The sequence below is a fragment of the Salmo trutta genome, chromosome 17 (genome assembly GCF_901001165.1).
Source record: "Salmo trutta chromosome 17, fSalTru1.1, whole genome shotgun sequence".
Lineage (NCBI taxonomy): Eukaryota > Metazoa > Chordata > Actinopteri > Salmoniformes > Salmonidae > Salmo > Salmo trutta.
Window position 1 is genome coordinate 20472421 of NC_042973.1, and position 22733 is coordinate 20495153.

At 43.6% G+C, this 22733-nt stretch overlaps 1 protein-coding gene across 1 annotated transcript in view; it reads right to left on the reverse strand.

The window, feature by feature from the left end:
• LOC115151831 (low-density lipoprotein receptor-related protein 5-like) overlaps window positions 1-22733 on the reverse strand; it is an 86182-nt gene that overhangs the window by 13506 nt on the left and 49943 nt on the right. The window contains exons 9-15 of the mRNA XM_029696092.1: window positions 8313-8529; window positions 6191-6480; window positions 5768-5994; window positions 2284-2468; window positions 1738-2061; window positions 883-1079; window positions 402-616 (exon numbers count right to left, since the gene is read on the reverse strand). Of these exons, the coding sequence (XP_029551952.1) occupies window positions 402-616; window positions 883-1079; window positions 1738-2061; window positions 2284-2468; window positions 5768-5994; window positions 6191-6480; window positions 8313-8529 (1655 nt within the window). The remainder of the gene's footprint in view (window positions 1-401; window positions 617-882; window positions 1080-1737; window positions 2062-2283; window positions 2469-5767; window positions 5995-6190; window positions 6481-8312; window positions 8530-22733) is intronic.

Genomic DNA, 22733 nt, shown 5'->3' on the forward strand with positions numbered 1-22733 from the left:
CACTAATTACTCTGCTGCTTGGAGGAGTGCCACACCCAGTCCCTGATCTGCCCGCCAGCCAACTGCTATATTTACACACATACAAGTGGCATCGCTCACTTGAAAATATTTCATAAGGGGACACTGAACTATTTTGGAAGTCCTGTATATTTTCAAAAGCTTTCAAGTGATTGAGTTCCCTCGGTTTTTCATTCCCAAGTCCACCACATTCGGGGTAGACTTGAAAACCAAGCCTGGGAGATTTGAAATAGAAATGTTGCCATCCCTAAATGCAGTTATTGAGTCAGTTTGCCTCTATCTGCACAAAAAACAGTTGCCTCGAGCTGCAACAGTATGAACCAGGCAGCACTTTGTTTTCCAGTCTCCTCTATGATACAACACTCCCCCCCTTCCCTCCTCACCCTTTTTCGGCGTTGACTACAATGGCTCTGGGTTTGTCATGTTCATCTCGCAGCACCACGCCCACGGCGTCTCCGTCCAGGCGCTGGAGGTTGATGGTATTGGTGGCCTCACAAGTCCAGTAGACAGTACGGCTGTAGGTGTCCAGGCTTAGGTCGTGGGGCTGTTTGTCAGGCTGCTGCTGGTGGGTGGAAGTGGTGGACACCACCACTGACGACTGGAAGAGGATGAAGGAGATTAAATCAGAGAAAGGGCCTATAATTGTGAAAGATTTCACACTGTCGACAAAAGATATGCGAGTGTTCAAACAAATGTATTTGTGCATGATGGCTGTACTGACGTCAATTAAATGAAGTTCTATAACTCCCTCAACTTTATATGCATGTAAACTAAAATGTAATTGAAAAACAATATACTATATGCATCTTAACTGTGTATGTAAAAGCAGGTAAATATGTGGTCCTCTCTATCAGCATGACTCACCTGTGTGCCATCGTCGCGGGCCCTCCTGATGTTCTGCCGCCCGTCCACCCAGTAGACCAGGTGGTCTAGGGGGTCGTAGCTGATGGCCCGGACGTTGCGGAGGACGTGGATGGGAAGGATGATGTCGGGGCTCTGCTCACCCAGAACCATGCGGCTGATTGAGGCCTTCTGGCTGAACAGGAGGAAGCTAGAGGGGGCTGGAGGGAGGGAGGGGTCAGAGGTCAACAGGCCCCATCCAAACATTTGAATCGCTCCATCTCCCCTTCTCGCTCACTCTCTCTGTCCCCTCCCTCTATATATCTTCCTCCCTCTCTCCTACCAACCTTTCCATGACTCAGGATGTTGTAATCAGCTTACTAGAATGCAGTAATCAGTGGTCCCCAGAGACCAGGGAAGTATGCAGCAGTAAGAAAGAAAAAGACATGTAGAAACACAGGGCCTTCATCCCATGCCAAGACCAGAGGAATGCTCAGTCTGTGATATGTGCACAGCAACTTCCTTTCTAACACTTGTCCACATCAGGCCTCAGTGAAAGTCTGAGGTCAGCTCATGGTATGATTCAGACAGACACGTGTTATGAGGTTTTGCATGGCCAAGGGCTGTAGACACACCTGGATTTGATTAAGACAATACATCCTTCTAGAGCAAAGACGTTGTAAAATACACTGACTCACCTACTCTTAACAGAGAGATTCAATTTCCAACTTACAGTAAAATGTCCACAGGAGATTAGTGCATATGCCTCAAAACAGAATAAACTATGACTGTACCAACACACTAAATACAACACTGAATCAAACTAAAAACATAAACCCAACAACCCCGTCAAACAACCCTGGTCGTTTCTCTACTCACAGCTGCAGTTCCTGCTGTTTGAGTCCAGTATGTAGTGGGAGGCACAGCGGCACTGGGAGCCGGCGGGCGACGCCAGGCACAGGTGGGCACAGTTGCCGTTGTTCTGGGAACAGTCATTGGCACCGTCCTGGCGAGAGGAGTGGAAGACCAGGATGTCCATAACGTACTCCAGGTGTCCCTGGACCATGGTGCGGTTCAGCCCAGAGCGCTTGTCGGCCCGCTCGATGCTGCGCAGGTTCCAGTCTGTCCAGTAGATGTAGTCCCGGTACTGGGTCAGACCGAACGGATGAGGGAGGTCGTCAGCCACTATCTCCCTCTGTAGACCTGGGTGAAATATGATTGTCAATATATGGATTATTGAAGATCTGAGGATATTGATGTTAACCACAGCAATATGATATATTTGTACAGTAATATTGGGGGAAAGAGGAGAATGGACATGAATGAAGATTGCTGTCAACCACAGCGATATTAGAGTTTTATGCTCATCATGTATCATAAACAACAGAGGGGTTGGAGAAGAGGTTGACTACTGTATGTGTTTACCTTGCATGTTGGTTGACTCTATCATACAGGTGTCCAGGTCGGTCCAGTAGAGTCGCTGGTCGATGTAGTCGATGGTGAGGCCGTTGGCTCTGCCCACTTTGTCCACTAGGGTCATTATGTTGCTGCCGTCCATGTGGGCCCTGGCGATCCTGGGCTTGCCTCCCCACTCTGTCCAATACATGTAGCTGAGAAGACACACAGCTGCTTTTAACATAGTAGAACAAGCCCATATTAGAGGTCGACCGATTAATTAGGGCTGTTTTAAATTTTTCATAATCGGTAATCGGCATTTTTGGACACCGATTATGGCCAATTACATTGCACTCCACAAGGAGACTGCGTGGCAGGCTGACTACCTGTTACGCGAGTGCAGCAAGGAGCCAAGGTAAGTTGCTAGCTAGTATTAAACTTATTAAAAAACAATCAATCAATCTTAACATAATCACTAGTTTATCTAGCTTGTCCTGCGTTGCATATAATCGATGCAATGCCTCTTAATTTATCATCGAATCACAGCCTACTTCACCAAATGGGTGATGATTTAACAAGCGCATTGTGCGAAAAAAGCACTGTCGTTGCACCAATGTGTACCTAACCATAACATCAATGCCTTTCTTAAAATCAATACACAAGTATATATTTTTAAACCTGCATATTTAGTTAATATTGCCTGCTAACATGAATTTCTTTTAACTAGGGAAATTGTGTCATTTCTCTTGCGTTCTGTGCAAGCAGAGTCAGGGTATATGCAGCAGTTTAGGCTGCCTGGCTTGTTGCGAACTGTGTGAAGACTATTTCTTTCTAACAAATACGGTAATTAATTTGCCAGAATTGTACATAATTATGACATAACATTGAAGGTTGTGCCACGTAACAGCAATATTTAGACTTAGGGATGCCACCCGTTAGACAAAATACGGAACGGTTCCGTATTTCACTGAAAGAATAAACGTTTTGTTTTCGAAATGATAGTTTCCGGATTTGACCACATTAATGACCTAAGGCTCGTATTTCTGTGTGTTATTATAATTAAATTATGATTTGATAGAGCAGTCTGACTGAGCGGTGGTAGGCAGCAGCAGGCTTGTAAGCATTCATTCAAACAGCACTTTCCTGCATTTGCCAGCAGCTCTTCGCTGTGCTTCAAGCATTGCGCTGTTTATGACTTCAAGCCTATCAACTCCCGATATTAGGCTGGCAATACTAAAGTGCCTATAAGTATATCCAATAGTCAAAGGTATATGAAATACAAATGGTATAGAGAGAAATAGTCCTATAATAACTACAACCTACAACTTGTTAACTGGGAATATTGAAGACTCATGTTAAAAGGAACCACCAGCTTTCATATGTTCTGAGCAAGGAACTTAAACGTTAGCTTTTTTACATGGCAAATATTGCACTTTTACTTTCTTCTCCAACACTTTGTTTTTGCATTAATTGAACATGTTTTATTATTTATTTGAGACGAAATAGATTTTGATGCATTATATTAAGTTAAAATAAGTGTTTTGTAATTGTCATTATTACAAATATATATATATTTGTATCGGCCGATTTAATTGGTATCGGCTTTTTTTGGTCCTCCAATAATCGGTATCGGTGTTAATCATAATCAGTCGACCTCTAGCCCATATACCCCCAAACACTTGATGCCAGCCAAGACTATGTCTGCATTCCCAAACTATTTCAATATGGACTGGTAAATGGCAACGGCCCCAGCAATGGGGACAATACCTGTAGAACTCAACCCAGTTCAGTATCTGAGAAAGGCAAAAATGCCGAGGGTTAAAGCTAGGTGGTGAAAAATGCACCAGAAGCCACAAGCATGACTCTTGACAGCTCCAGGACATGACTTCATCCTGCAGAGTGACATGTAAAAGCTGTGACATGTTGGCACACGTATCGACTAACAGCTCCTCACATGGAGGAGAAGTCTCCATCTGTAACTGGATCCTGGACTTCCTGACGGACCGAGGTGGCGGGCCACCCCAGGTGGTGAGGGTAGGCAACATCACATTTGCCATGCTGACCCTCAACATGGGGGCTCCACAGGGGTGTGTGCTCAGTCCCCTACTGTTCACCCACGACTACATAGTCATGCACTACTCCAACATGATCATCAAGTTAGCTGACGACACGACGGTGGTAGGCCTTTTCACCGGCGGCAATGAGGCGCCTACAGAAAGGAGGTTAGTGACTTGGCAATGTGGTGCCAGGACAACAACCTCTCCCTCAATGTCAGTATGACCAAAGAGCTGATCGTGGACCACAGGAAACGGGGGGGTCCACACACATGCACACAGTCGTTAAGAAGGCGCAACAGTGCCTCATCCCCCTAAAGAGGTTGAAAAGATTTGGCATGGACCCTCAGATCCTCAAAAAGGCTCTCAATGGTGCAGTTGTAGACATCTTGACTGGCTGCATCACTGCTTGGTTTGGCAACTTCACCGCCCTCGATCACATGGCGCTACAGAGGGTGGTACGGACAGCCCAGTAACATCACTGGGGCCCAGCTCCCTGCCATCCAGGACCTCCAAATCAGGTGGTGTGAAAGGAAGGCCCGGAAAATTGCTAAAGACACCAGCCACCCAAGCCATAGACTGTTCTCTGCTTACACACGGCAAGTGGTACCAGAGCAACAAGTCTGACACCAACAAGCTCCTAAACAGCTTCTATTCCTAAGTCATAAGACTGCTAAATAGCTAACAAAATGGCTACACAGACTATCTGCATTGACCCTTCTATTTTATTTTTGCACTGACTCTGTGCCCACTCACAGGACTATACACTCACACACTTAAATGTGTTCACACACACCATGCACACATTCATACTGACTCTACACACATGCATCACGCATACACACTGCTGCTACTACTCTGTTTATCTTATCCTGATATCCTTTATCATATCCTGATGCCTAGTCACCTTACCCCAATACATATCTACCTCTACCACACTGTATTCCTGCTCATTGTAACTATGGTATTGGCACTGACCATGAACTGACCCTGTATATAGCTTACTTACTTTCTTGTGTTCATCTTATTTCTATTTCTCGTGTTTTTGTTCGACTATATTTTATAGTACTACTGATATTGATTACTGCATTGTTGGGAAAGAGCTTGCAAGAAAGACATTTCACTGTACTTGTGCACGTGACAAAAACTTGAAAGCCGCAGTGCTGTGCCTCTGATGCAACCTCACTACACTCCCTGCCTGAGAAAGTCAGAGGGAACGAATCATGCGAGGGGATTCACCCAGCCAGACAGTTATCTCTATGGGTACTGGTGAACAGATGACGTCAGCCTAGCCTGGTTTCAGATCCGTTTGTACCGCCTTGCCATTCCAACTCCTATGGTCATTGTCACACGTTCAAAGCTGGCAAGACAGTTCAAACCGATCTGGGACCAGGCTCATGTCAGTCAGACATGTCTGTGAGTTGTGTCATGCAGATGAGCTGGATCCCAGTCAGTCTTACCCATTGGCAGGGTTAAGGGCCAGGGAGCGAGGGTTGTCCAGGTCCTTACACACCAGGACCTGTCGGTATTGTCCATCCAGCCGGGCCACCTCGATGCGGTTGGTCCCTGTGTCGGCCCAGTACACGTTCCTGCCCATCCAGTCTACTGCCATGCCTTCTGGGTAGTCCAGCCCAAACTCGATCACATGCTCAACAGAGCTGCCGTTCATGAAGGCCCTGCTGATGGTCTGAGGGAGGGAGGACAGTGGAGTAGAGTCAGACACTTAGCTCAATATGAACCAAAAAAGCCTGGTGCTTAAATAAATAAAACATCCCGATAGCTCAATTAACCCAGATGACAGAAAACAAAACCCACAAAATTTGAATGGAAACCCTAAAAAGAATGACTAGAATAGATTTACAGAGAAAAGGAGTCATTCTCACCTTGGTGCTGACGTCAGTCCAGTAGATCCTGTTTTCGGAGACGTCAAAGTCGAGGGCGGAGGCCTCCTTGACCCCGGTGAGGGGGATGGCCACGTCGTTGGAGTTGGTCCCGAGGGAGATGGAGCGGATGTCAGCCCGGTTGGTGAAGAGCAGGAAAGCCTCGGGCACCACGCACGTCCTCATGTCATTAAGGAGCTCCAGGCCCATGGGACAGTCACAGCGCAGGCCCTGGGGCCGGTGGAAACACAGGTGGCTGCAACCGCCATTATCCTCCACACAGCCGTTTGTGCCTTTATGAGGGAGAGGGAAAGAGAGAGACATGGTCATTTTATCTGCAGCAGATCGGGAGCTCTGGTACTGTCCTCTCTAATTACTGTTTACAGCTGTCAGTTGTGATAATACATCATACATAAGAAAACATTTTCCCTAGTAGTACTCAGAATTATTAAATACTTAATATTGTAGAATAATAAAAAATAAAAAATGTAACCTTTATTTAACTAGGCAAGTCAGTTAAGAACATTAAGAACAAATTCTTATTTACAATGACTGCCTACCCCGGCCAAACCCTAACCCGGACGACGTTGGGCCAATTATGCGCCGCCCTCTGTCACTACCTAAACTCTGCAAAAAAAGAAACGTCTTTTTCAGGATCCTGTCTTTTAAAGATAATTCGTAAAAATCCAAATAACTTCACAGATCTTCATTATAAAGGGTTTAAACACTGTCTTCCATGCTTGAACCATAAACAATTAATGAACATGCACCTGTGGAACGGTCGTTAAGACAGTAACAGATTACAGACGGTAGGCAATTAAGGTCACAGTTATGAAAAACTTAGGACACTAAAGAGGCCTTTCTACTGACTCTGAAAACAACCAAAAGAAAAATGCTCAGGGTCCCTACTCATCTGCGTGAACATGCCTTAGGCATGTTGCATAGAGGCATGAGGACTGCAGATGTGGCCAGGGCAATACATTGCAATGTCTATACTGTGAGACGCCGAAGACAGCGCTACAGGGAGACAGGACGGACAGCTGATCGTCCTCGCAGTGGCAGACCACGTGTAACAATACCTGCACAGGATCGGTACATCCGAACATCAGGGACAGGATGGCAACAACAACTGCCCGAGTTACACCATGAACCCACAATCCCTCCATCAGTGCTCAGACTGTCCGTAATAGGCTGAGAGAGGCTGGATTGAGGGCTTGTAGGCCTGTTGTAAGGCAGGTCCTCACCAGACATCACCAGCAACAACGTCGCCTATGAGCACAAACCTACCGTCGCTGGACCAGACAGGACTGGCAAAAAGTGCTCTTCACTGACGAGTCGCGGTTTTGTCGCACCGGGGTGATGGTCGGATTCGCGTTTATCGTTGAAGGAATGAGTGTTACACCAAGGCCTGTACTCGGTGGTGGAGGGTCACAGCATCATCGGACTGAGCTTGTTGTCATTGCAGGCAATCTCAATGCTGTGCGTTACATGGAAGACATCCTCCTCCCTCATGTGGTACCCTTCCTGCAGGCTCATCCTGACATGACCCTCCAGCATGACAATGCCACCAGCCATACTGCTCGTTCTGTGCGTGATTTCCTGCAAGACAGGAATGTCAGTGTTCTGCCATGGCCAGCGAAGAGCCCAGATCTCAATCCCATTGAGCACGTCTGGAACCTGTTGGATCGGAGGGTGAGTGCTAGGGCCATTCACCCCCAGAAATGTCCGGGAACTTGCAGGTGCCTTGGTGGAAGAGTGGGGTAACATCTCACAGCAAGAACTGGCAAATCTGGTGCAGTCCATGAGGAGGAGATGTACTGCAGTACTTAATGCAGCTGGTGGCCACACCAAATACTGACTGTTACTTTTGACCCCCTCTTTGTTCAGGGACACATTATTCCATTTCTGTTAGTCACATATCTGTGGAACTTGTTCAATTTATGTCTCAGTTGTTGAATCTTATGTTCATAAATATTTACACGTTAAGTTTGCTTTAAATAAACGTAGTTGACAGTGAGAGGACATTTCTTTTTTTGCTGAGTTTATAAATGAAACACACTTCTTACACTACTACAGCTGTGTACATCCAAATAACAATAAAACCCCATAATTTCCTCTCTCGTACCGGAGACCTCAGTGACTCTGGTGGCCTTGAGTCCCATGAGATCAGGCAGCTGGTCAATGATGATCTCTCGGATGGCGTTGGTCTTGTGGACCCTTTCGATGCTCCTCCTCTGCCAATCCGTCCAGTAGATGTAGTCGCCCAGCAGTGTGAAGCCAAAGATGTGGGGTAGCTTGTCCTCCAGCAGGGTCATCCTGTTGGAGCCGTCCACATCAATCACCTGGGTTTACGGAGAGGAGGGGGGTTTAATATTGATGGGCAACCCAAGCAGTAGCTTTTGCCAAGTATGAGCAAAAAAGTTTGTTATTTCAGCACCCATGGAGCAGTTGGGTGCTTTGCTCAAGGGCACAGTGTCTGATAGGCATAAGCAATTGTCCAAGCAAAAGAGTTTGTCCTCAGGCTCTTGTTCTGTAACACACAAGCATCTACCCACACCCATAGATCAGGATTCCCCAATTGGCGTAAAGAAACTGATGGGGATTTTATTTGGCTGCCAAAGTTTACTGACCAAAACAAAAATGTTTTTGTAAAAACAACAGCAAATCAAGTGATTTAATTTTAGAAATGTTCCACAGTATTCCCAAGCATAATATTGTATACAGAAATTATTATGTTTTAGTCAAATATATCTGTTTGGGCTTCTTGCAGTCAATTTGCAGTCTACAAATTATTTGGAATTATGTTCCACCCCCCCACGACCATCCGCTCAAGAAAAGAAAATAAGTATTGCGCCTGAATCTAGTTGATGATCCCTGCTATAGATGCTGTAGGCGTCAATATGAGTTATGACATCTAATTCTTGATAAGCTGGGGTACATTTTAAAACACACAAACAGGTCAGAGCAGGTTACTGACACTGGATAGAATGCACTAACAATGACAGTATTGTCATTGTATTTCATAGAGTTGTAGAGAGCAGTAATTTCAAGACTGTTTCAAAGCCAAATCATGGAGTCATTTAAAATCAATAAAACTCAATATGTAACTAACTGCAAACTGACAAGCTATTTATATTCAAAGATCACCATTAACTGTGGAGCATGACCGTCAATATCTCTATCTGGGGAAAAACCCAATTTCTGCTAAGTGGGAGACCAGACAAATAATCCTTATTCACGCAGAGTATATCATATTTAAATGAATAAATGTGACAGTATAGGATTCCAGTCACAAGGGTTGCATTAGAAAATGAAGTAAACGGATATAGGGAGTGGTGCCAAAGCATGCCTCTGTCTTATGAGGAGCAGAAAGAGAGAGCTGAAACTGAGTGTTCCTTACTGGGAACTTAACTGCTTATTTCTGAAAAGGCTGCAATTACACTCGACACAAATCCTAGCCAACCCGGCATTACTATTACACAAAACTGTGCCACTGAAAATAGACCTGTGTTTTTTATTTTAGCAAACTGGTGTAAGCTCCAGGAAATATTTCAGTCCGACTGAAAATTCTGGTGTGGCATCTTATAATGGCCACTCCTACGTGACATGGTGAGCATATTCTACTCTAGGAGAAACTGAGCACTACACAGATCAGCACTGTGTGCTTCTCCCATTTCGGTTTGCATGGAGGTATCAGTGGGTTCACGTGGGTGTTAATCACTCCATACAACCAACCAACCCTAGGTCTTTATTTTGGTGGGAGACAAGCCGAAGTGGCTCGGACACAAAAACGATAATGAAAAGTTAAGAAAAGACTTCTCTGGATGAAAACGATGTCGTCCACAAGCACTTTACAAAACCCTATAGGAACTGAGCAAAGGCACCAGTACACTTGCATATCCTGTTCACAGCAGGTATTTAACAATGGCAACTTGAACTTATAAGATCTGGTGGTCTTACAGAGGACTTTGGATCGCTCTAGTGAATACAAACTCAGGCCCTTTCAACAGATATCGGCTGATGTCTAAATACAACCTACGCATTCACAGACAGCTCTGCCAGTGACGGCCATATTAGTGTGGCATATTGTTTTGCCGAGAAGCTCTTAAAACAAAGACTTTCTGTACGGTTTGGTTCCCATCTCGAGCTCTTCCTGTGTGGCCAGGGAGCTTGTAGTGTGCAGACGAAGATGGGGCTAAGGCTGCTTCCAAGGGCTGCCTACCCTGGAGGGGTGTCCACTTGATTAATTTCTGTAATTCAGTCCCTCGCTTCCTACAGCTGGTGGAGCGACTCACTGACTTCCTCCCGCTCTCCCAATTTGAAAAATATATAAATAATTGGCACATTGTTGGGCAAAATACTTTTTCTCTTCACAAACACTGCAGACAGAACAATATGAGGGGGACAGGCAGAATTTGACACCACAGAGAAATGGTGTCGCTTTTGAGGAGAAGGTGAGATGGAGGATAATCCGGCTCACTAAACTGCTCTGACCACATGGCTGAGAGAGAGAGACTAGAGGGGTGGACTGGGTTCCCCCCGAGCATTCTTTATGGAACATTATACCTGTGTGGCTGTTAGGATAAAGACATTAGGAGAAAGCATATAGCACCGACTAAGAGGGCTAAGCACAACTCAAGCCAGCCAATAAAACTCAGTGGAAAGTCTTAAATGGGAACTGGTAAGATATTCAGAAAGGTTTGCAGTAACACACAGGGGGAGAGGGTAGGTCATGATGCTCAACAAAACAGCAGCCCTAGTTTCTATAGCAGCCCCAGCTAGCAGAGATATAATACCTCAACTGGACTTTCCTGGAAGCTTCACACAACTTGTGTGGTATGCCATGAATGATATGATTCCCTGTTTTGGGGAAATGTATAATTTTAAACACTTTTCCTGCCCTTGGAATGCAAATGTGTTATTTTGCAGTTAGGCCTAATTAGAGTGTTATCTGTGACCCAATTAAAATATTGATGACCAGGTGTGCTTTGGAAGCAGACTTTCACTTTAATATTATTATAACACAATCTTGGGAGCGTAGTTGAACATAGGATGGGCTGGAGTTGATCTTTCTAGTCTCAAGGTTACGTAAGAGTGAGGCATGAATTCTTTCCACTGGTGTAATTAGACCTTTTTATTGGATGGCATACCTTTCAAACATCTGTTTCCCCTTGCCTTTATGCTTTCAGTGGACTATAGGACATTGTTTGACTGCTCACCCGAGTAACCACCAAAAACCCCAGCTATTTTTACCAGCAATGGAGAAAATCTCCAACTCTGGCATTCCTTCCCTCTCCATTTCTTTCTCAGTCTAATCCAGGTAAGATTACTGCTCTTGCTATGGAGTCATGTTCCTCCCCATCCTGACAATTCCACATACACCGCTCGCCTTGCAGCGCATCAAAGGACTAAGTGTGCAGCTGGTTGATTTTTGGCCCTGGATTCCAGCCACGGTGCGGCCACACTTTCTCCAGGTTAACTCTTTCTGGGGCTAGCCTGCGAGTGGAGTGGAGGATGGAGGGAAGTGGGGAGGGGAGGCCCTAGACTGCAGGCACGGGTAAACGCATGGCTGCCAGCACACACTGGACCCTCTGTGCTGTTAAGAACGCGCCAGCTGCCTAGGCTAATTAGTCCAGAACAAACCTAAGCAGGCCTCTGAGGTCATTAAAACATATAATGCCACAGGGGGAAAAAAATATAAAAAAATAAGTGTTGACGGAATTTACCTCCCCTTCTACCAAAAAGGAAAATCCTGCAAACAAAACACAAAATGGACTCAAAAATTAAGGCCAACCAAGAAAACAAAAAAAAGCACTTTGATGGCCATCCTATCAGCAGGAGTCTATTCCCCTCCCTTACAGACGTTCTATTCATTTTTTACTGAGACAATTAGACATGGCCCTCGCCACTGAAAGATGGATGCACCATTTGTTTCTCCCTGCTCTTTTTCAGAGACAATTATGCACTGAGAGAGTTTTTTTTAATAGTGTGAGAACCCTTTTCTTGACCGAGGGAAAACATAAACAAAACAGAAAACACAAAAGTCTCCTCAGTAATTCAGGGAAAAGTCAATCCTCGGCAGGCTTCAATGCCAGCCAATTGTAAACGTCCTCTTTGCGCCTCAGTGTCATTGAGATGCCTTACAAATTCAATCTGCAGGCCGGGGCAGTGTGACGGAAGGCTGCATGGCCCTGAAGCCCAGTCTTAGTTTCTACTAGCTAGCAGCTTATAGTGGAACTGACAGTGTTTTAACTACTTTGTAAATATGAAACAGACAATGATAATATCAGTCAAAAATATAAAACTGACAGTTTATGCTTCAAAACCAACTTCATAAGAGGTTTTACAAAAGAGGTTATATTTGACAAAAAATGTCAATGTAGAGCTGGGATGGGCAACTTTTATTGGGATGGGGGCCACAAAAAAACAACTCATCATGAGGGGCCGCAGTGGCTCGTGGGTTTGCGTACCCACATCCATACCACTCCCCCTTTGCGAACAAAACATTTTAAAGTTAATTTCCTGCAATTCCACACATTTTTCCATGGTGCGAAGAGAATATGTAGCTATTTGTTTGGCAAGCTAAAACCACAGAGCCTAGCTAGCTGCTGGAAGGATGTCATGTCATTGGATGGACGAGTGGTTGAGTGGGAAACTTTCCTCCCATATCGTTTTTTGGTGGCTACAGCTAGAGATGCAGATGTAATTTGGTAAGCTAGCAAGAAATGTGAATCACTTCCCCTAAAGTAAATTGAACTTGGCAAAGTTATATAATTTCTCCGGTCTACACAAAAATAAATACAATCCTTCAAAACCCTACATCAGAGAAAATGATTTGGCCACAGAGGATCATTAGCTTATTATTTTCTTTGTTGCTTTGGATTGTTTTAAAAATCATAAGGTCAGGGCATAACCAACAGTCGGGAAGCGTGCTATTTGGGCAGTGCGAGCAGAATTTGAAGTAGCTGGTTGTAAGTGAAAAGAATCTATAATGGACCTAGGCCTATCGCAATATTTCAAAATACAAGTCGCTGGAAAAACATGAGGATAAAGAAAAAAACAAACCTGTCTTTTGCTACGCTATCAAAATTCTCAACTCGCAATAGTTTATTGAGTGAACAGTAGCTCATCTTATTGGCACTATAGCAAAGAGCATCGGCCATATCCCGGTGAGTGCGCATATTCACTGTCTTTATCATTGGGTGTGTCCGTGCTCCTGGACAGTTTTTTTTAGAACAATAATTTCCTCCAAGACGAGGTCGTTTTCATTTATCTCAGTTTGTCAGTGTCAGCCGAGTAGCCTACACTGTAATTTTTGGGGTTTTAAAGACTCTACTAGTGTCCCCAGTCGTGAAGGTAAAGAGTCGTAGAATTGAATTTAAAAAGTTTATAAAAAGGCAAAACAGTTACCGATTTTTCTCGGATCTACCTAAAAAATGTCACTCTAGCTGGGGCAGAGCTCTGGATGTGTGCAAAGAAAGGCGAAGAAAAGCAGAAGTATTTTTTGTGAACAGTGAGTCAGTTATATTGGGCTCCCGAGTGGCGCAGCTGTCTAAGGCACTGCATCTCAGTGCTAGAGGCATCACTACAGACCCTGGTTCGATTCCAGGCTGTATCACACCTGGCCGTGATTGGGAGTCCCATAGGGCGGCGCAAAATTTGCCCAGCGTCATCCGGGTTTGGTCGGGGTAGGCCATCATTGTAAATAAGAATTTGTTCTTAACTGACTTGCCTAGTTAAATAAAAATACATATATTATTAGCCTAACTTATGACTATCCAATCTACATCATATTAGGAATAGTTGGCTATCTTACATTAGTCTGCAAAGGTGATGACAGATGCAGCAATACTTTATAATTAAGGTGATTTAAAAAATGTATTTTGTTTTGCTTTCCCCAAGTACAGCTATGCTGAACTTGAATGACTGTTATCCACAGTTACCATCTCTTAGTTGTCAATCAAATATATTTGGCATTGATCAAATGGGAAGGCAGGCAAGTTCCCATTGTTGTCAAAACATGGGTTGGGACAGAAGCATGCGTTAGCAGGCAAGCTGCAGAAGGGCGAGCAGGCTGCTCTTCCCCAGCGTTTATCAGCACAATTTTGACAGCCAACTACAAGCTGAAAATGTTTGAGAGGGTTTATCTACAGTTCCCAATTTAGATTTTAGCTCAACTTGCTCTGGCTAAAATTAGTTGTTGATCTTAAGCATGAAACACAATGAGAATCTCACTACCGATTGACTGCGGACAGATACTTTTCACAGTGGGTGGCCGTTCCTTCTCTTGCTAGAACAAAATCGATTCCTGCTGCGTGCCGACAAATCTACTGATTCTACTTGTAGAATCGCAACGCTTGTCAGATGACAACAACTTAACTTTGAGCAAATCAGAAAGCATGAACCCCCAAGTGGGGGAGCCAACAAAAGGAAAAAAAGCTGTATTTTTTCCTTACATCCACGGATGAGCCAGTCACACTTCATATGCAACGTAGGCTATGGGATGGTAGCTAGCTAAGTGCAAAGATGCAATGCAGACAACACTAAAAATACTTCCTCCAATCTAGCTAACCATTGTAGCTAGTATTGAATTACAATGGATCAGCTAGTTTCCATGAAAGAGCTGCCTGTGTTAGCTGCCGAGCTTGCTGGCTAGCTAGCTAAACATTTGACTATGGGCTGACACTGGCAGTATGGGATGAGTGTATGAAATTGTTTCTTCATCATCTTGCTACAGTTGAAGTCAGATGTTTACATACACCTCAGCCAAATACATTTAAACTCAGTTTTTCACAATTCCACAATTCCTGATTTAATCCTAGTAAAAATTCCTAATTCTTAGGTCAGTTTGGATCACCACTTTATTTTAAGAACATGAAATGTCAGAATAATAGTTGAGAGAATTATTTCTTTCAGCTTTTATTTCTTTCATCACATTCCCAGTGGGTCAGAAGTTTACATACAGTCAATTAGTATTTGGTAGCATTGCCTTTAAATTGTTTAACTTCTATGGGCTACATGTGGGACACAGCCAGTGAAATATCAGGGCGGCAAAATCAAAACAATGTCATAATTCAACTTTCTCAAACATACAACTATTTTACACAATTTTAAAGATACACTTCTCCTTGATGTAACCACATTGTCCGATTTCAAAAAGGCTTTACAGCGAAAGCAAAACATTAGATTATGTTAGGAGAGTACATAGACAAAAATAATCACAGCCATTTTCCAAGCAAGGACATGTGTCAATAAAACCCAAAACACAGCTAAATGAAGCACTAACCTTTGACGAACTTCATCAGATGACACTCCTAGGACATTATGTTACACAATACATGTATGTTTTGTTCGATAAAGTTCATATTTATATCCAAAAACAGCATTTTACATTGGCGCGATGTTCAGAAAATGTATTCCCACCAAAACCCCCGGTGAATGTGCACATCAATTTACAAAAATACTCATCATAAACGTTGACAAAATATATAACAATTATTTAAAGAATTATAGATAGACTACTCCTGGATGCAACCGCTGTGTCAGATTTTAAAATAGCTTTACGGAGAAAGCACATTTTTCAATATTCTGAGTACATAGCTCGCCATCACAGCAAGCTATAGAGACACGCCCCAAGTTCGGGGTCACCTAAACTCAGAATTAGTATTATAAATATTCTCTTACCTTTGCTGATCTTCGTCAGAATGCACTCCCAGGACTGCTACTTCCACAAGAAATGTTATTTTTGTTTGAAATAATCCATATTTATGTCCAAATACCTCCGTTTTGTTCGTGCGTTCAGAGCACTATCCAAAGGCATAATGCGCGAACGCGGTACCCGAGACGAAAAGTCAAAATGTTCCATTACCGTACTTAGAAGCATGTCAAACGCTGTTTAAAATCAATCTTTATGATATTTTTAATGTCAAATTGCGATAATATTCCAACCGGACAATAGCATATTCATTCAAGAAGAAAAAGAAGGAACGGCACGCTCGCAGGATCGCGCATATCCAATCCCTTTGTCTCCAGGCAGTCCACTCAGTGACTGAGCTCCTATTATCTGCCCAGTGACAGGAGAATGCTGAAAGAACTTTCTGAAGGCTGTTGACAGCCAATGGAAGCCTTAGGAAGTGCAACGTGACCCCACAGAAACTGTAGTTTCGATAGAGAATCAAAAGAAGAACTACAATTCTCAGACTTTCCACTTCCTGGTTGGATTTTTCTCAGGTTTTTGCCTGCCATATGAGTTCTGTTATACTCAGACACCATTCAAACCGTTTTAGAAACTTCAGAGTGTTTTCTATCCAAATATACTGATAATATGCATATTCTAGTTTCTGGGCCAGAGTAGTAACCAGTTTAATTTGGGTACGTTTTTAGTCCGGCCGTGAAAATACTGCCCCCTACACCTCAACAGGTTAACTTGGGTCAAACGTTTTGGGTAGCCTTCCACAAGCTTCTCACAATAAGTTGGGTGAATTTTGGCCCATTCCTCCTGACAGAGCTGGTGTAACTGAGTCAGGCTTGTAGGCCTCCTTGCTCACACACATTTTTCAGTTCTGCCCACAAATTTTCTATAGGATTGAGCTCAGGGCTTTGTGATGGCACTCCAATAGCTTGACTTTGTTGTCCTTAAGTTATTTTGCAACAACTTTGGAAGTATGCTTGGAGTCATTGTTCATTTGGAAGACCATTTGCGACCAAGCTTCAACTTCCTGACTGATGTCTTGAGATGTTTCTTCAATATATCCACATAATTTTATTACCTCATGATGGCATCTATTTTGTGAAGTGCACCAGTCCCTCCTTCAGCAAAGAACCCCCACAACATGATGCTTCCACCCCCGTGCTTCACGGTTGGGATGGTGTTATTCGGGCTTGCAAGCCTCCCCCCTTTTCCTCCAAACATAACGATGGTCATTATGGCCTAACAGTTCTATTTTTGTTTCATCAGACCAGAGGACATTTCTCCAAAAAGTACGATCTTTGTCCCCATGTGCAGTCTGGCTTTTTTATGGCAGTTTTGGAGCAGTGGCTTCTTCCTTGCTGAGCGGCCTTTCAGGTTATGTGGATATAGATACTTTTGTACCCGTTTCCTCCAGCATCTTCACAAGGTCCTTTGCTGTTGTTCTGGGATTGGTTTGCACTTTTTGCACCAAAGTACGTTCATCTCCAGGAGACAGAACGCGTCTCCTTCCTGAGCGGTATGACGGCTGCGTGGTCCCATGGTGTTTATACTTGCGTACTATTGTTTGGCGGATTTATTTTGATTTTCCCATGATGTCAAGGAAAAAGGCACTGAGTTTGAAGGTAGGCCTTGAAATACATCCACAGCTGCACCTCCAATGGACTCAAATGATGTCAATTAGCCTATCAAAAGCTTCTAAAGCCATGATCATTTTCTGGAATTTTCCTAGCTGTTTAAAGGCACAGTCAACTTAGTATATGTATTCTGACCCACTGGAATTGTGATACAGTGAATTATAAGTGAAATAATCTGTCTGTAAACAATTGTTGGAAAAATGACTTGTGTCATGCACAAAGTAGATGTCCTAACCGACAAGAAGTTTGTGGAGTGTTTGAAAAACGAGTTTTAATGACTCCAACCTAAGTATATGTAAACTTCCGACTTCAACTGTAGGTAGTTATCTAGCCGTGGCCATCTGGCTAGTATCAACAAGGGCTTTCTTCTAAATAAAGTTGAAACATTACGTAGAAAGCTTGGAATCTTGATCATAAGCAGTATGCACAGATATGCATTGCCAAACAATGCTACTCTGCCACCGTCTGGTTTGAAGTATTTTAACAAGGCTGGGAGGCTGACGACTTCCAAAGTCTTTGGTGTGTGTGAACACTAAAGAGATTGTCTGCCGACACTCGGTTCAGAGATGCCAAGTACTGTCGTGAGGCAAACGTTTGACAATCCTACCAGTGTGTCGGAGCCCTTATAGCAGGTGTCTCCCAACTTGTTCCTTGACAGCTACACTCCTGTAGGTTTTCGCTCCCACCCCAGTTGTAACTAACCTGGTTCAGCTTATCAACTAGCTAATTATTAGAATCAGGTGTGCTAGATTCGGGTTGGAGTGAAAACCTACAGGAAGGTAGCTCACCAGAAACAGGGTAGGAGAGCCTTTAATTACAAGGCAAGGGCGTAACCAACAGTCAGGAAGCGTGCTATTTGGGCAGCGCGAGCAGCATATGAAATAGCTGATTGTTGATTTGTGGTTGTAAGTGAAAAGCATCTATAATAGACCTAGGCCTATTGCAATATTTCAAAATACAAATCGCTGGAAAAACAGAGCATAAAGAAAAATAAACATGTATTTTTTTTATCAAAATTCGCTCCAACCCCAATTGTAACTAACCTGGTTCAGCTTATCAACTAGCTAATTATTAGAAGCAGGTGTGCTAGATTCGGGTTGGAGTGAAAACCTACAGGAAGGTAGCTCACCAGGAACAGGGTTGGAGAGCCCTGCTAGGCAACTGAGAGCGAGAGCGGAGAGCGGAGAGCGAGAGCGGAGTATGAAAATGACTCTGTGCTCGCTTGTCAGAAAATATAAAAAACATTTTATCAAGATTTCCTTTTTGCTAAAAAGCTGTCAGTTCCACTTTATAGCTTCTCTGAGGAAAATGACTGAGGACTGACCAATGCTCCACACAGACGACAGAGGAATGGCACACACCGCATTGATGACATAAAAAAACATGTATTTTTTACCACTGTCTCAAAATTACAGATCCTAATTCCAAATGCCTTTTAAAATGTCAAGCACAACTTTATCCTATTTCATCTAAATTAAAAAGAATGTAGGTTATAAAGTCAGTGTCCTGAAAAAGTTAGATATTTGTAGTTGTGGGATCTGGGTATTTTCCTGGGTTTGTTTTCCTACCTGCCCATCATATCATTGGGCAGGTAGGAACACAAACCCAGCATATGGCCTGTTGGCTCAGTTTGGGGATCACCATGAAGATGCACATAACAACCTGGTGGACTGCATTACCTGAAGTAGCTCAGGAGAAGCGCACAAATGAAATCCCCCCCCCCCCCCCCCCCCCCCAAAGGCCGCTTCACACGAAACAAACCTCCCAATTCACAATTGGCTTTGAAATGTTATAGGGTTTGGCCAGTTCTTCCAAGGGCCCGACTCGGCAACAAATTATATTATATTTTTATCTACCGAGAAGAGCGCTGCCTTAAGTCAAACAGAATGTCCATACTGCTTTTCTTTTCCCCTCCAATCCTCCATTATCCTCCCAATCCATCTCAATGTTCCATGCACTTCCTCCCCAACTCCCTTCAGTCCTTTTTCAAGCCTCCCTCTCTCTTTTTTTCACTCCCTCCCTTCTGAGGGTCGACCACCTCCACAGGAAAAGAGGAAAAACACTATATTCTCAAATAACATTCAAACTATATCACCCAATATAAATGTTTCTACTGTTTGAATCCTTTAACAAAAATTGGGTTTAAAGACTATTGGTTGTATGATCAAATTCTTCTAGAATATGTTCTACTGGCTTTCTCCTACATGTTGATGTTAGTCTTCACAGACCAATCTTTAAACAAAATAATGGTGGATCTCATGAGCTCCTGTATCCTGTTTACAAAATATCAACATCCTACTGCAATACACATTTATATTATCATAATCGTAGCCCTCCTCTGGAACTCAACATGAGCCTAATATGATGCCGAACTCCCCCCTCAGAGCCTGGGCAAACATCTATTCCTCACATAGTACAGTAACAGGATTAGCTTATTGCTAGAGAAAACTATATATAAAATACAATCATTTGGTTATAAAGGCATACCTTCAAATGGTAGATGGTTGAGTTATTTCCTGGCTGAAGGATACATATTAGCTCCACAGGCTCAAGTTGATATACTGGAATTTATAATGTATGGCACAAATATTTTCTTTAGAGTATATCCATACAAAAAACCTGCCCAAATCCCACTGCACCATATGGACAAACTCCAACACACCCAGACAGACACACAGAATCAGAAGCAGAGAGGGTCTAGCTCAGTGTTTCCCAAACTCAGTCCTCGGGACCCCAGGGGGTGCATGTTTTGATTTTTGCCCTAGCACTTCATAGCTGATTCAAATAGTCAACTAATTAAGCTTTAATGATCTAAATCAGCTGTGTAATGCTAGGGCAAAAAACTAAACGTGCACCCCTTGGGGTTCCCGAGGACCGAGTTTGGGAAACACTGGTCTACCTGAACATAATAATTATTGATCCATGGAACTCCATCTTCTCCTGATCCATACACCTTCCCGGGAGATATGGATATAGTGTCTGGAGAGGATCACTCACAGTCAATCTCATGCACCAGTCTGTAAACAGCCATGTATCCTCCTACCAGGCCTGACAACAGTATGTCCAGCATAGCCAAAAAATTATTACATTTACAGTGTGTTGCAGCTTTCACACTCAGACAATCCTGCTGAGTAAATGCATAACTTGGGTAAGAAGAGCTTTGGGGCTCATTTAGGGTGTTCATTCAGAATCAGTACAGCAAAGAGTACTGTCAACAGTATACAGAACCAGTATACAAAACATTAATATTTAGCCTATATTTACAATGTCAGTCAATCGTTGAGCCCACCTGCACACACACATAACTGAGGCAAAAGTGATGGGGAAATCAACCCTCCAAGCACCATATTCAAGGAAAATGTAGCCTTAATGTTAATGTCGACAGCTGCTGGCAACTCCTCATCACAACACTGCTATGGAACGAGGGGTAGCCACAGCACAATCATGTTAAGCCACAAACATAGCCAGAACAGGAGCAGAGGAACTCACAGGCCCCCCGCCTGCTGACAGATGTGGAATAATGCACATCCCTACGGAAATGAGACAGATTGTCGTGCAGCACGGAGCTGGTACTGCCTCTCTGGCTGAACACTACGAGACCAGGCAGGCTCAAAGCTGGAGCTAGGGAGAAGAGCCAGATAGCACTCTGTACAGGTATTAACCTTTGAAGAAGCCGATCACGTCCTCCCATATAGCAGGGCTGTAACGTCAAAAAGAAAAAATACATACTTGTTGATTCAAGAGCCTACTCTCCAAACCATCTTTAGTTTGTATTTGTTATTTACAAAGTAGCACTGCTATGAGCCACCAAGATGATGATGATAAGCGTTTACCGGCGAGGTACCTTGGAAAATTGTAGCAAGGCACCTGAAACAGGTAATAGCTAATAGTTCTCTTCCTGTAAAAAAATGTATTGGAACACCTCCATTCATTTAGCCTAATTATGTCAGACACATTGAAGTTTAATAGGTTTAAGCCAGCTCTTAACCATTAGTCTGGGCAGCCATCTTTAAAACACTAACCTTGATGAACGCACTCAAAGAGCTGCACTTGCTACTAATGAGTCTTTCAGATACCTACAGATGAGTTTTCTAAAACAGCCTTGTCCATGATGTATGGCGAAGTGAGTGAGCAGATGGGCCGATGGGGGTGGAAAATATTACAAAAGTCAGGTGTCTTTTATTCTCCTCAAACATTGCATCCTTCCTCAGAGCTTGGCGCATCAATGTTTTAAGACCTCACCGTATAAGGCAAAAAACAGCAACAATCTGTTACCAGGCAATTCACTTCTTGGCTTCTCGGACAAGGGGCTTTTTAAAGAAATCTGAAGTCTCCACAAAAAAAAGTATAATTTATCAAGGCACTGTTAAATGGGAGCAGACCCTTTCAGGGAGAAAGGCCAGTCATTTATTTTTGCGTAATTTAAAGCAAAGAAAGCCAAACTATTCGACTCCAGATGCGGTGACAAGTGAGCTATAAAACGTAGCAGTGCAAACAAAACAAGCCAACAAGGCCAGCACAACAAGCTTGTACAAAGATGTCTTATTGGACACCTCTGAACATGAGATACACATGCCATCACCCCCCTTCCCTCTTAATAAAAGCCACAGATTTCCAAAGTAAGTCTTTGGATAGCCTGAAGGAAGAGGGGAACATCCCAGCTGATGCTGGGTCAGACTTAATAATCCCTCAAAAGTCTTACTGAACGAAAACGCAGAATTGACAATGATAGGCAAAGGAATCCATTGGGGAATGGGAATTTAAGGAGTTTTTGAACTTTATTCCTAGAAGTTGGTGGTTTGAGTTTACTGACTGTGGGAGTGGTCGGACAGGCATTAGCAGAGTGAGTCTGCGTGACTCAACTCACCTGTTGATGAGCAGTTGTGACTGACCGATCAGAGGGCTGTGTACGTGTTGAGTGGCTGAGTGCTCTATGGCTTACTCAGCTGCTGTCCCCCCCCACCGTCCTGAATGTGAAGAGGCTTGGACGGGCCACTTACACTGAGACTAAAGCTGTCATTAGCATGGCCAATGTTTTAGAGAGAGGCCCCAGTTGGAAAATCCTCCACAAATTAAGTTCCACGGCTCAAGACACAACAATGTGGTGAGGCCACCTGAGCGACGCTTCGGAGGAACTTTAAAGAAAACATTATTGATCCTTTCAGACGAGAGGGGTTTCAGCCAGCATCCATCAGCACCAGGGCCTTCAGCTGGTCAGACT